The 15,522-nt window shown below is 33.1% G+C and overlaps 1 protein-coding gene across 1 annotated transcript in view; it reads right to left on the reverse strand.

Annotated features, from left to right (window-relative positions):
- RAB18 (RAB GTPASE HOMOLOG B18) overlaps positions 1–4,636 on the reverse strand; it is a 41,234-nt gene extending 36,598 nt beyond the window's left edge. The window contains exon 1 of the mRNA XM_089811232.1: positions 4,350–4,636. Coding sequence (XP_089667358.1) covers positions 4,350–4,485 — 136 coding nt within the window. The 5' untranslated portion in view covers positions 4,486–4,636. The remainder of the gene's footprint in view (positions 1–4,349) is intronic.
- Positions 4,637–15,522: the final 10,886 nt, after the last annotated feature.

Here is a 15,522-nt window from a genome sequence, read left to right on the forward strand (position 1 = left end):
TTCATTAAGTAATTCTTATAAGTTTTTTGATGGGATCATTGTCCATTCCACCTATCTTGATGCAATTTTCTTTCTTCCCACACTGAGTTTTTCCTTGAAAAATCAGGAATTGCATATAAAAGTCAAACTGCTTTTTTGACCCAAAAAATAGTGATCGATCGCATCTTTTCAAAAATATGAGTAAATGTAATTTTCATGAAAAATATCTAAGATGAGGGTCGCATCTTTTCAAAAATATGAGTAAAATGTGATTTTCAAAAAAAATCTTAATTTTTTCATGAAAAATATCTAAGATGAGGATCTTCTGCATCAATATTTCTTAATTTTTCCCTAAAACTAACCATAACCTGTTTTTTTCCTGATTTAACCAAATAAATTAAAAATCTTTATCTATTTGGCTTGCTGAATTATTCCAATAATTTATGCTGTTGTCATTAAAGATGCCAGTCAATGATCACAGATGGGGCCAATGCAATCGGGATACACCAAAATAAGCATGGAACAAAGTAAAAATATTAAGAATTGATCTAAATAACCATTCCAAGTATTTTGTTATTTTTAGTGGTTTGTGATAGGGCAACAAGGGCTAATATAGTCCAAATATTGTTATTTGAGACTGAAACTTATGGATTACCATACAAACGCCTTTGACTTAGTCTCCTAAACCAAAATTCCTACAATTTTCAACAATTAAAAAAGATCTATGATGCTGAATAGTTATTGGAATAACAGATAATGTGAAATATGTTAAATAAGAAAAGGACGACATGTTTCTTTTATTTGGTGGAATGAGTGTTGTAGCTTGTAAATCAAGGGTAGAAGAGAAAGAATGATATTATAACAATATCAAGAAATGAATCAAAAGCATTGAATGTACTACAGTTAAAATATGAAAAGACTAGGGCTATACAGGCCCTAGACACAAAACAAACATGAAAAAAGCAAGATAAATATCTGTACACAATGGTTAAACTAAAAAGTGTAAGCCAACAAAGATGTCAAACATATAGATATCCCTAAAAGAGGAAAACAATATCCTTCAATGCCAAGGGTCTTAGAAGGACTAATGACGTTATCATTGATCACTACAAGAGTTTCATTCCAGAATTTTAAAAGGCGCACTGAAGATAGCATAAGGCTAACAAGGTAGGTAATCCTAGGAGTTAATAGAAATTTTATAAAGCCTCTTCTAACATTTGAAGCTGATGAATTTGGTAGTAGGCAATCAAACCAACGTGCCAAGGGTCCTTCACCTTACTAAATCACAATTATGAGAAATGCCTAACAGACTTCCTCCATCCATACACATATCAACAGTATCCAAAGGGCTCTTCAAAACTCAAATACCTGATAAGTTGATTTAAGGTAATTAATATGGTAGATAAGGGATTACCACAAAGAGATGAAATGTCTAATTTCAACTTTTTAATACCTTGATGGTATATTCTGTAATATCTAATCAAGTTTAAATTGTATTTGTTAAAATTAAATAGTTGCAGCAAATTATACTTTTCTCAGTTGATATTTCTAATAATTAATCAAATTCGCACAATGGTGATCTCTATGTGACATACTCTATGGAGTGTGATTTTTCATTCTACACTTCATACCTAGAGGGGTTTCGTCCTCAATTTAATTGAACCATGGTCCCATTCTCCACAATATCAGATAATATAACGTTTTCTACATAATGTTCCTTCTCCTTGCTTGGTCTCTCTTAAATACCTTTTTCCTCCAAAACACATTACTTTTCACACACCCCTTGATGTTTATCAAAGATAAAATTTTAATTATAACTTAACTTTACTATCACATAATGCTTTCTTAAGAAAATCACATGCATGTGACTAAATTTCTGTTGGCAGCAGCTGGCTTAACTACTGTGATTGTTCTATTTAGTAATTCCTTTTTAATTCATATAAATTCAACTTCATTGAACAACTACTTCAGCTATGTCCTTTTCATTTATTGAATCCTTTTCGTTTTACTGCCAGCACCTTTATTGTTAATCTTAATTACTTAATTCTTCGGACTTTTCTTAAGGCTGGGAATCACATCTTCTTTGATAATCTCACAATTCATGTGTCACAACCGTCGTTAGCAAACTGGTATCTTACTGGACATAGTTTAAGTTTGAAGAGGTAACACTACATGAGATCTATGCCTGAACTCAGTTACCTCATAAAGGAAAAGGGCCAGGGACATTTGAATGGGTTGCAGAAGAAGGTTGGTAGAGAATCACCACAATATCTATGTAAAAAATAGTTGCACCATGAATTTCATTGTAGGCCATGCATCAAAAAATAAATACTCATTAGACTCCATCTCTCAAAGTGAATAAAAGCAATAAAATCTCAGTCTGTGAAATATGGAAATCTGTCTCAACATAAAGCTGATAAGAGCCCAGCTGCAACTGCCAAGGGAAATCCTCAATGATGCTAAATTTATTTGTGACTGGAAAACCAACTTTTCCCTCACTGATGTGGTTGACAAGAAGACACTAATTTTTCTACCAATAAATCATTTTCAAATTATTTGTCACATTAGATCCAGTATTTTATTTGCAAAAGAAATGATTTTTACAGTAGTTTGGTTACAGAACACATTACAACTTCCCAAAAAGGCCCCAAGCAAAAACATTGGTAACAGCAGTTTTTTTTTGCAGACAGGTAGAGAATCCCAAAAGCGTGAAACAGGCGCTCCATGTCACATTTCTCGCAACATAGATTTGGGAGTAAATTATTTCTAAGTGGACCTCACACCAAAAAAAAAAAAAAAATCATTACCCTCCTCTCAAAGAAAATAAAGGCAATGAAATCTAACCCTGTAAAATATACAGATCTGTCTCAGCATGAAGCTGCTGGAGCACACATGCAACTGCCAAAGGGAACCCTCAATTCCCAAAACCAATGGTGCTAATTAGTAATTTATTTGTAACAGAGAAAACAGCTTTTCCCTCACAGATATGGTTTGCAAAAATATATTATTTTTTCTGGCAATAAATCATTTTCAAACTATTCGTAGCATTGTGTACAATATTGTTTTACAAAAAGATACTGATTCTACAGTCATCTGCAAATGGCCCCCAAAACAAGAACAATGGTAACTGCATTTATTTTGTTGCAGAGAGGTTGCAATCTAAAAAGCATGAAACAGATCTTCCATGTCACATTTTTGCAACATAGATTTGGGAGTACATGTATTTCTGTTCTATCAATGTAAACATGCATTGCTTATTCCTTTATATTATTCATTAATCTTCATAGATCAGTATAATTTCACTTCTCCGTTTTAACAAGGGTGCATTATCACACCCAGTCACCCATGGTGCATTGATTAAAATTTAGAAAGTATTAACCTCGACTCACACAAAGCTGCACCATCTGGAATGTAGGAGCAAAAAATAATTAATTGTGATAGATTTGTCACTGAGAAAAAACCCAACTTCACACGATATGAAGTTCTGTAGTCAACCTAAAATTTCTGGAGAATGTCAAACTCATGTTTGACTGACTGAGCTCTTGCAGTTGTTTCACTGCCTTAAGGTACCTTACAATAATCTCTAGGGACCTATAAGCGCATACTCTTACCCACTCTGCCATAGAAGCATTTACCAGATACGGATCAGTGAAAAGCGAAGTCCCTGTGAATGGAGGATTCGCCCAACGGTATTTTTCAAGGCTAATTTTGCTCATTGGCCACTGATTCAGATAACATGATTGTATTAATTAGGGAAAAAATCAGGCATTATCCACATTTTTGCGCAGCGTTAGACCTTCAAAGTCATCTGGAGCCACAGGGATAAATACACGGACGACATTTCAAATGAAGGTACAGAATCAGAAGAAAAAGGGTGTCGCTATAGTATACATTAAAGATAAATATTTTCACCAGATGATGTGGGCAAAAGGGGCCCTAACCTCTAAACTAAAGTACCCCATGATTACGGAGCCTCATCAAAATGTTATTAAATTAGACAAGATTGCAAGACAGCTTTCAGCTTTATTAGTTGTCCTAACATGAGATATTTTACCCGAGTCTCTGCAGAGCTCCACGATTTTTTTTTTAAAACATGAAATAGCACATACATTCATCTCATCGAGATAACTTTCTTCACAGAAATATCTAACACAAGAATTTCTTATTTTCAAATTGGAAACAGTCGCCAATTATTTAAGGTCGCCATCCAAAGAAATCATCAAGCTACATATTTGCAATCCACAATTCATACAGTAACAATTACAATGCAGATTTTAAATCCCAGATTTCCACGCTCAAAATGATAAGGCGGTTTCAAAGAAAAGCAGAATTTACAGGGAAAAAGAACAAAGGAGGATAGAAATACATACCTATTGTGGGGCTCAAATCATCGAAAGCATCGGAAGTGAAGCGCAACAGAAGGCTGCTCTTGCCCACTCCTGAATCTCCGATCAGTAACAATTTGAACAAATAATCGAAATCCCCTTGGCTTGCAGGGGAGGCCATTGAGTTATATTCAATTCCTACCTCAATCTATCCTTCGACTTCAAGCAGAAATCATTAAGACAGCAAAATTACAGATGCACAGATTTGATCCCTAGATCTGCCGAGCGTCGCGGCAATTGCTTGTTGCGTAAAGGTGACTCTAAAATGGGGTGGGATCTTTTTAATTCACTACAGCTTTTTATTAAAGTGACCGTCGACTTCTGTTACTCATTTTACCTTTTCTTATTCTTATTTTATTTGTTGAATCCAGCGGATGGTTATCATTTTACTTTTCTTTTCATATCTTGAATGAAGACAGGTGTAAATATTTCCACCGACCTCGTCCAATCTTTTTCAACTAGATTTTTACTACACTCGCAGCAACATTCGAGCATTTCGTATATATTACAAATATCAATTGTAAAGAGATACTTGTATATTTGTAAATGAATGTGAGCAAAAATAGCTCCATTCATCCTTGTTGAATACTAGTATTTCTTCCTCGTCGTCCTTGTAGTGCCATGAATTGAGTGCTAGCTTGTGGAGAGATTTCTAAAGTTAAATTATCTAATAATTGTTAGGTAGGAAATATTTTTTAATCACAAGTTTTTTTTTTAATTCCAATGTTTCATCTTTTCAAACAACACTTATATAGAAAGAGTGCTCTCTCTCTCACACACACACACATTCCCTTACATTTTCTTTCATTGCTGCTACTTTGTTGTGTTTTATTTATTCTCCTCCTCGTTGTCTTCTCAGTGTTCTCTTTGTTTATCTCCACCTCTTACTCCTTTTCTTCTATTCCTTATCCTTCTCCTTTCGAGTAATAGATTTTCATGACTCATGACAACAATACTTTAGTCTATACCATTATGTTTTTCCTACAATAACAAGTATAAGAGTTTTACGATTTTGGGCACAACTCTTTTATGTTTTCAATTCCTTTAGATTTACTATTACTTAAGCTTATTTTAGGCCCCGTTTGGTTGGGGAAGATGAATTTCTCTCATAACCAGGTTTTCGAAAACCTGGTTATGCATTTTAGGAAGATAGTTGGACCGTTTGGTTGACACGGAAGATGAATATACAAATCCATATTCTGCGTTTGGTTGCCAATTTAGAAATTGGAATTGGAACGGAATATGACTGGGAATATCTTTTTCTTGCATTTGGTTGTTCATTTTCGAATTGGAATTGGAATTTGATGTAAATTTTTTTAATCTTATTTTATTAGTGAAACACAAGGATTATAATGAGTAAAGTATTAATATTTATGGTTTAATTTATTTATAATTAGACTACATTACTATTATTTTTAATTCTTGAATATTCACAGTTTTATTTTGTTAGTCAAGAATAAATAAAATGATTATTATTTTTTATTTTAATTCTATTTATTAGCAAAGAAAAGTAAAAAATAATCATACTTGCAATCATTTGTACAAAGTTATTTTTTGTCCCATAGTTGGAAATTGTGATCATATATATTATATATTTTTGAAAAATTATATAAGACAAATTTATCATTGAATTGAATTTATTGTCGAGTTCATTTGAACTCGAACTCGAACTCGAACCTTGTGACTTAGCCGCTAAATATGTGTGTGTTTGTTTCCTCCCTCTGTCCCTTTCTCAACCTAGCCCACTCTTCTCTCCCCCCTCTATGTAAATATCTCTCAAGGACATCTTTCTACAGATGCAGGAACACACAAGCTCCTCTCTCTCTCTCTCTCTCTCTCTCTCTCTCTCTCTCTCTCTCTCTCTCTCTCCCTGCCTCCCTCCCCCCTTCCTATCCCGCACTCTCTACCCCTCTATGTATCTCTCCCTTTCAATAAATTTATTAAGTTAGTTAATTATTCAACAAAATATGCAACTAAAATTTTACATGAAATATTATATAGGAAAAAATATACCATTTTACATTCACACACATTAAACATCTAATGATAACTTTAACAAGAAAAATGATGCTTTGTTAATAATTGTTCTTAAAAAATGTAGAATTTTGGCTACATAGCTTTTATATGCAATTTTTAAAAAAAGATCATGAAAATCATTAATCATATTTTAACATCATGAAATTCTAATAATGAATTTCACATAATTACTACAATATGAAAACTTGCTAACTAGATCACATATCCATGAACAATATGAAAACTTGCTAACTTGATAGAAGATAGAAAAACAATATCCATGAACTGATGAGAAAGAACAATATCCATGATCTGAATGGTGGTGTGAAAACACACCGTTAAATACGAAAACACTGGGAAATCCACAATGTATGCCCTTATGCCTCACATTTGACAGCAACCCTCTCATATTACTCAATCTTCCCATTACTATCTATATTTTTAGATGGTCAATCCTGCATATATGAACTAAACATGCTTGAAAAATTAAAACCTGATTTTTTTTAATGGAATACACCAAGGAGTGGCATCAAAAATATTGACCGTTTACAAACACAGTAAACAATCATCAGATAGCTCATTTTTTATTAGCATGTGTGGTCTTGCAATATCAGCAAATCAGGAGCAATAAAAAAATACAAAACAAAGACACTTTATCAATACCATTGACAATCTTGTCAAGAAGCACGTACATAGGAAACCAAATTGTGGAAAAAAAAAAAAACAAGAAATTTAAAAAATATCCAAGAAAATTAGGAATATACATATAACATGGGATAGAATCATGAACTGTACAATCATCTACCAGAAATCCTCAATACTTTTGATAATCTTGTCAGCGAGAACATACATAGGAAATCAAATAGGGACAAAAAGACAAGAAATAAAAACATATGCAAGCAAATTAGGACTATAGATATAACATAGGATAGAATCATGAACTATACAATCAGCTAGCAAATCACATTTCTATATGCTCTCAAGTTCTACAATTGAGCATTCATCATTTGCCACTCCTCGTGTATTCCACGTATGTATGGTTCAAATATAACTCTAATTAACAATGCAATGAACAACTATACCAAATGTTTATGAGATCATAAACTATGTGTTGTGAAAGATCAATGCAATACCATTAAACAAAGCCAACTAACCATCTAGAATAACTTCACATACCAATCGTGTGAATGCTAATGAAATAAACAACTAAACTATGTATTGACCAATGTCAATCATGTCAATGAAATGGATTACTAAACTATGCATAGATCAAGTATGTATACATACGTACGTACATGTGTGTACATACATACGCACATACATACATGTGTATATACATATGCACGTACATACATACATACGCATGTACATACATACATGCATGCTTAGCAAAATAGTAAAAATGTGCTCGGTAATGAGTTCCAATATAGTATTGTGAGAGATCAATGCAATACCATTAAACAAAGCCAACTAACCATCTGGAATTACTTCACATGCCAATGAAATGAACAACTAAACTGTATATTGACCAATGCCAATCATGCCAATGAAATGGATGACTAAACTATGCATAGATCAAGTATGTATACATACGTACATACATGTGTGTACATACATATGCACATACATACATACATACGCACATACATACATACATACATACACACATACATACATGCATGCTTAGCAAAATAGTAAAAAAGTGCTCAGTAATGAGTTCCAATATAGTGTTGTGAGAGATCAATGCAATTCATAGATCAAGTATGTATACATACGTACATACATGTGTGTACATACATACGCACATACGTACGTACGTACATACTATTTGTTTCAAAACTGTTTAGCAAAATAGTCAATATGTGCTCACTAATGAATTCCAATATAGTGTTGTGACAGATCAATACCAGTGAAATGGACAACTAAACTTTGTAACAGTTTCTTGCCAGTAATGAGTTCTAGTATACTGTTGTGAGAGATGAATGCAATACCATATAAATAGAGCCAAGTCATAAACTATGTATAGATCAATGGCAATCATGGCTTTTATCTAGACATAATCAATATGTGCTCAATAATGAAATTTACAAGTATATTAATAGCTTTTATCTATACATAGCTGACCTATACATAGTTTATCATGGTTCTATTTCTATCTGCTATCTGCTTAGCAATTTAGTCAATATATGTGGTAACTTTTTGTTTCAAATCTATTTAGCAAAATAGTCAATGTGTGCTCACTAATAAATTCCAGTATAGTGTTGTGAGAGATCAATACCAGTGAAATGAACAACTAAACTTTGTAACAGTTTCTGGATGTTTATTTCAAATCTGTTTAGCAAAATAGTCAATATGTGCTCAATAATGAATTCCAGTATGTGCTCATGTGATTACCTGTATATATCATAGTGCCAATCATAATAGCAAAACATGGCAATCATGCTTTTATCTATACATAGTTGACCTATACATAGTTTATCATGGTTCAAATCTGTTTAGCAAAACAATCCAATATATGTTGTAACCATTTGTTTAGAATCTGTTTAACAAAATAGTAAATATATGCTCACTAATGAGTTCCAGTATAGTGTTGTGAGAGATCAATGCAATACCATTAATCAAAGTGAATCATGCCAATGAAATGAACAACTAAACTATGGATATATCAAATATATATAGATCCATGCAAAATCATTCAACATACATATGAGGTCATAAACTATGTAGAGATCAATGCAATACCATTAAACGCAGCCAACTCATAAACTATGTATGGATGTCCATCCTATATTTATGAGTATACATGGAAGATCAATGACAATCATGACTTTTATCTATACATAGTTGACCTATACATAGTTTATCATCTTTCAAATTTGTTTAGCAAAACAATCCAATACATGTTGTAACAGTTTGTTTAGAATCTGTTTAACAAAATATTAAATATATGCTCACTAATGAGTTCTAGTATAGTGATGTGAGAGATCAATGACAATCATGGCTTTTATCTATACATAGTTGACCTATACATAGTTTATCATGGTTCAAATCTGTTTAACAAAACAGTCCAATACATGTTGTAACAGTTTGTTTAGAATCTATTTAACAAAATAGTAAATATATGCTCACTAATGAGTTCCAGTATAGTGCTGTGAGAGATCAATGTGATACCATTAATCAAAGTGAATCATACCAATGAAATGAACAACTAAACTATGGATATATCAAGTAAATAGTCAATTAAATAGTCAAAATGTGCTCAATAATGAGTTCCAATATAGTGATGTGAGATCAATATAGTTTTAGTTTAGTGCTATTAGAGAGTAATGCAAAACCATTGAACAGAGTACTCATGCAGCATATGTCATTGCAATCCAGTTAATAGCTGAAATAGCTAAATCGAACCAAATGTCATTGCAATCCACTCCACTCTCTTTGCCTCATCCATCATCAAGAACCCTTTGGCTCTTTCACATTGAAGCATGAAGGTATCATGTACTTTCACGAAAATTGCTCAACCCAATTCAGGGATAGCTTTGAGAGCAGTATATGCAACACTCAAAATATTATCGTCTTTAGATTTATCCACTTTTACAATCTGAGGCTTATCGAGGCCATCTTTTAGTTCCTTCATAATTTCGCATATCACATCCAATGATGTAGACAAAGATGTATTCTTCCTCTTTCCCCTCCTTGATGATGATGGTGGAGGAGTCCCTCTAGCACTTGCACTCGATTGATTGGAATGATATAACTCTTCATCAATATCTAGTTGGTTGTCAAGAGGTGTACCACAATTGGTATCGTCCTCATCAAGCACGTTAACTGCATCGTTCATAGGGTGCCCTTCTTCAGCATCAAGGGGCATTGTAGATGTGAACCCTTCAGCAATGTCATTGTCAAAAATTACAACCAACTCATTGAAATATTGGAAAGGTGACCTCTTATACATTTTTGCATTTTCTAATCCTCTCCTCTACATGTAAGCATTAATAGATTGATTAGGTTGTAAGTTTTTCATTATTAAAATAAGAAGGGAAAATTTCTTCAATGAAAAGAGTACAAAGATCATCCTACCTTCAAAAAATCATCCCACACTGAATCTTCAGCATTCATAGTTTGAGTTTCTTCATTCCAAGCAAGTCCTTCATTACTTTATATCCTACTTTCCATGTTTTTAGCTTATTCTTAAAATGATCTCATAACAGATTCAAGTTCATCGCTGCATTTAATGTCCTCTCTATCGTAGTCCATGCCTCTTTTTTAAACCCACCTTCACCTATCTGTCCAAGATGGACTTGTTCAAGGAGCAAGTCTAGAAACTTGCATTCAATCGATTTTGTCCACATTTTCTTCTTTGAAGAAGAAGATTTTTTGCTCACAATGAGGGATCCATCTATATCACTCAAAGTAATGGGAGAACACATCTGGTTCACATGATCAGATCCGTCCATGCTCATCATGAGCTCGGTATATGCCATTCTGTACTCCTTCCTGTATTTCATTTAAATTTGAAGGTGAAAAACTTTAACTATCAATTTGCAATACATCATAATGGAATGAGGCTAACATATTGAATAGGTAAACGTATTACGATTTAAAGTAATCATACGACTGAAATTGAAAGTTAGTACTCTTTAAATTTAAATGGAATGCAACAAGGAGTAACATTAGAAAAATAGGATTTTCAGCAAATTCGCTATTCTTTTCTTACTAGTGGGCTTATGATCTTCATCATTTGGTACTCCTTGCTGTATTCATTTAAAATTGAAGACGATAAACTTTAAATATCATTTTTTAATACATCCCAATGCAATGAGGCTAACATTTAATAAACTTGAAAGCATTTAATTGAAGATGATAAACATTATTCAACTACAACATGTGACAGTTTGAGTGGTTTTGAGGCAGCAGATAGGAGGAATAGTTGGGAGAAATTTGAGCTACTCCTATCAGATGATACACATTTTAAGCAATAATTGATGATAACACATCAGCATAAAAAAAAACTACCAACAAGACAAAATGGTGATATCAATGGAAAGTAAATAGCCGTGAGCCCCATTATGAAGCATGTTATTGTACTTTCTCAATGCAAAGATGTATAATAATTGTGCTTTCTTGCATTTAACACAATGAAATCTATATTTCAAGTTGGATTGTGTATTACAGATATGATCAACAGTTTTTGTACATAATGTAGGTGTGAAATTGAAAGTTAATGTTCTTTTTATTTAATTAGAATGTAGCAAGGATTGATATCAGAATAATGAAATCACACACCATCATTGTTTATGCATACATCAATTTAATCATATAAAGCACATTGCCTTCTAATAAATCATTTATTCTAGGAATCTATAATCTTCCCATATCCTACTTGCTATATCTTCTCAAAATTGGGCCCACTCATTTCTATCCTCCTAAGACAACCCATATGTCTCAAGTAGTGATATCTCTATCCCGTCATGATCATCTTCCTCTTCAATAGCTTCTTCCAATGGAAGGCCATCCTCTATCATAATGAAATTGTGAAGTATGCAACATGCTAAAATAATATAGGATTGTGTCATGATATCATAAGACGTTGCATGTCTTAAGATTGGAAAACGCTACTTCAGAATACCAAATGTATGTTTTATTGCATTTCTAAGAGAGGAGTGTCTATGGTTGAACAACTCATGTGCAAAGTTTATTGGGTTCTCTCTTGACCACTCTTTCAAGTGGTAGCGTGTACACCAATAAGGAGTGAGAAATCCAGGTGCATTTGGATATCCAACATCCACGAGATAATATTTTCCTACATAAAGAAAGTATATTTTCTATACTTGAACCATTTAGCATAACCTTGAGTATATTAAAATGTGATTTGACTTACCAAGGGGAACTACAAGTGGATCTGATCTGGATAGAGCTAAGGCTAGAACACGATTATCTGCAGCAGAGCCTTCCCAACTAGCAAGGCAGTACTGAAACTTACAATCAAAGGAGCAGACACCCATAACATTTTGCGATAGGTTCCCTTTTCTATCACGATATTTACCCTGTATGTCAACATCAACTCGCACTGGAATATGGGTTCCATCGATGGCTCCAATGCAATATTGTGGGATATGATACACTGATCAAATGTATGTGCAAGTAATAATAAGATAAGGACAACATTCTAGAAAATAAACTTGTAACAATGTGTGATTTACCTTGAAGAACAGTTCAAAATGATCCTTCCCACTAATTTCGGGAGGAGTGCCTGGACCAGGTGGTATGAAGTAATCTCTGTGAAGGGCTAAGACAACCATCAAAACCTTATGGAAGTACCAACTGACTATCTCTCTTGAGTGCCCAAAGTTATGGGCAATCTTGTGGTTCCTTAGATTGTACCCAAGGGTGTGGAGGAACATCACTAGTTGTTCCTCTAACTTCAAGTGGATCATATCTCTCAAGCTTCTTTTCAGCCTCAAAATACGAGCTAGAGAAAAGAAGGCTACCCTACTCATCTGAATCTAATCATGGCAATCCACCTCATTTGAATGAATAATGTCTCTACAAAAGGAATTCCCTTTTCTTATTCGTTTACCCATTTGACTACCTTCTCGAAGCTACCAGTACTTTGGCTATGCCAACAAAAGCAAAAAGAATTGCGAGAATGCGGGTGTATGTGGTCTTCCTAACTATGCTTCCTTGAACCTCTATACTCTCCATAGGATCCATCAGTGAGCTGAAATTTGGACAATTTAAACACTATCAGTTATGAGATATCAACTATCACCTATCGAGATACAACATGATTATTTGCTAGCCTCATTGCATTAAGAAGTCAATTATTTATTCAAATACAGCAAGGAGTACCAACTACTGAGGATCATAAGCCCATAATGAACAAATTACAATAATGTGTCATTCTACTCCATGTAATCTATCTATACCAATGAAAGCATAATACTGATTCCATTTGTCTATATGTATACACACATGTATGTGTATATGTATGTGCACACACATGTATGCATGTATGTACATGCACACACATGTATGTACGTACACACACATGTATGTATGTGTGTATGTACGTACACACACATGTATATATGTATGTACGTACACACACATGAATGTATGTATGTATGTATTCATGTACACACATGTATAAATGTATAGACACATATGTATGTATGTACACGTACACATGTACAAACTATAACCTGAATTTGGGTTTTTATGAATGTTTTTTAATAAACTGTCAAGTTTGCTAAAATTGAGGCTCATCTTTTAGAAGACGAAAAGTAGCATTGTTGGCAATGGGAATGGAGTTTCTTTCTGCATTGATCTATACATAGTTTGAAATCATGGCTTTTGTCTATACATAGTTTATGACCTCATAAGTATGTTGAATGATTTTACATGGATCAATACATACTTGATATATCCATAGTTTAGTTGTTCATTTCATTGGCATGATTCACTTTGATTAATGGTATTGCATTGATCTCTCACAACACTATACTGGAACTCATTGGACTGTTTTGCTAAACAAATTTGAACCATAATAAACTATGTATAGGTCAACTATGTATAGAGAAAAGCATGATTGCCATGTTTTTCTATTATGATTGGCACTATAATATGTACATGTAATCACATGATCACATACTGGAATTCATTATTGAACACATATTGAGCACATATTGATTATGTATAGATAAAAGCCATGATTGCCATTGACCTATGCATAGTTGATCAAATACATAGTTTATGACTTGGCTCTATTTAATGGTATTGCATTCATCTACTAGAACTCATTACTAGCAAGAAACTGTTACAAAGTTTAGTTGCTCATTTCACTGGCATTGATCTCTCACAACACTATATTGGAACTCATTAATGAGCATATATAGACTATTTTGTTAAACAAATTCTAAACAAACTATTACAACAAATATTGGACTATTTTGCTAAACAAATTTGAACCATGATAAACTATGCATAGGTCAACTATGTATAAATAAAAGCCATGATTGCCATGTTTTTCTTGATTGGCACTATGATATATACAGGTAATCACTTGAGCACATACTGTAATTCATTATTAAACACATATTGAGCACATATTGATTATGTATAGATAAAAGCCATGATTGCCATTGATCTATACATAGTTGATCCATACATAGTTTATGACTCAGCTCTATTTAATGGTATTGCATTCATCTCTCACAGTAGTATGCTAGAACTCATTACTAGCAAGAAACGATTAGAAAGTTTAGTTGTTCATTTCACTGGTATTGATCTCTCACAGCACTATACTAGAATTTATTAGTGAGCACAATTTTATGACTTGGCTCTATTTAATGGTATTGTATTCATCTCTCATAGCAGTATACTAGAACTCATTTGCATTCATCTCTCACAGCAGTATACTAGAACTCATTATTGGTAAGAAACTATTACAAAGTTTAGTTGTTCATTTCACTGGTATTGATCTCTCACAACACTATACTGGAATTTATTAGTGAGCACAAGTTTATGACTTGGCTCTATTTAATGGTATTGCATTCATCTCTCACAGCAATATACTAGAACTCATTACTGGCAAGAAACTGTTACAAAGTTTAGTTGTTCATTTCACTAGTATTGATATCTCTCATAACACTATACTAGAAGTTTTTTAGTGAGCACAAGTTTATGACTTGGCTCTATTTACTGGTATTGCATTCATCTCTCACAACAATATACTAGAACTCATTACTGGCAAGAAACTATTACAAAGTTTGGTTGTTCATTTCACTGGTATTGATCTCTCACATCACTATACTGGAATTTATTAGTGAGCACATATTGACTATTTTGCTAAATAGATTTGAAACAAATAGCCAGAAACTGTTACAAAGTTTAATTATTCATTTCATTGGTATTGATCTCTCACAACACTATACCGGAATTTATTAGTGAGCACATATTGACTATTTTAAAAATAGATTTTAAACAAACAGTTACCACATATATTGACTAAATTGCTAAGTAGATAGCAGATAGAAATAGAACCATGATAAACTATGTATAGGTCAGCTATGTATAGATAAAGGCTATTGATATACTTGTAAATTTCATTGCTATGAGTACAAAAAATTAAAACTTTAACTAT

Source organism: Cupressus sempervirens, chromosome 11 (assembly GCF_028749045.1).
Source record: "Cupressus sempervirens isolate cs-2001-9-10 chromosome 11, ASM2874904v1, whole genome shotgun sequence".
NCBI classification, from domain to species: Eukaryota; Viridiplantae; Streptophyta; class Pinopsida; order Cupressales; family Cupressaceae; genus Cupressus; species Cupressus sempervirens.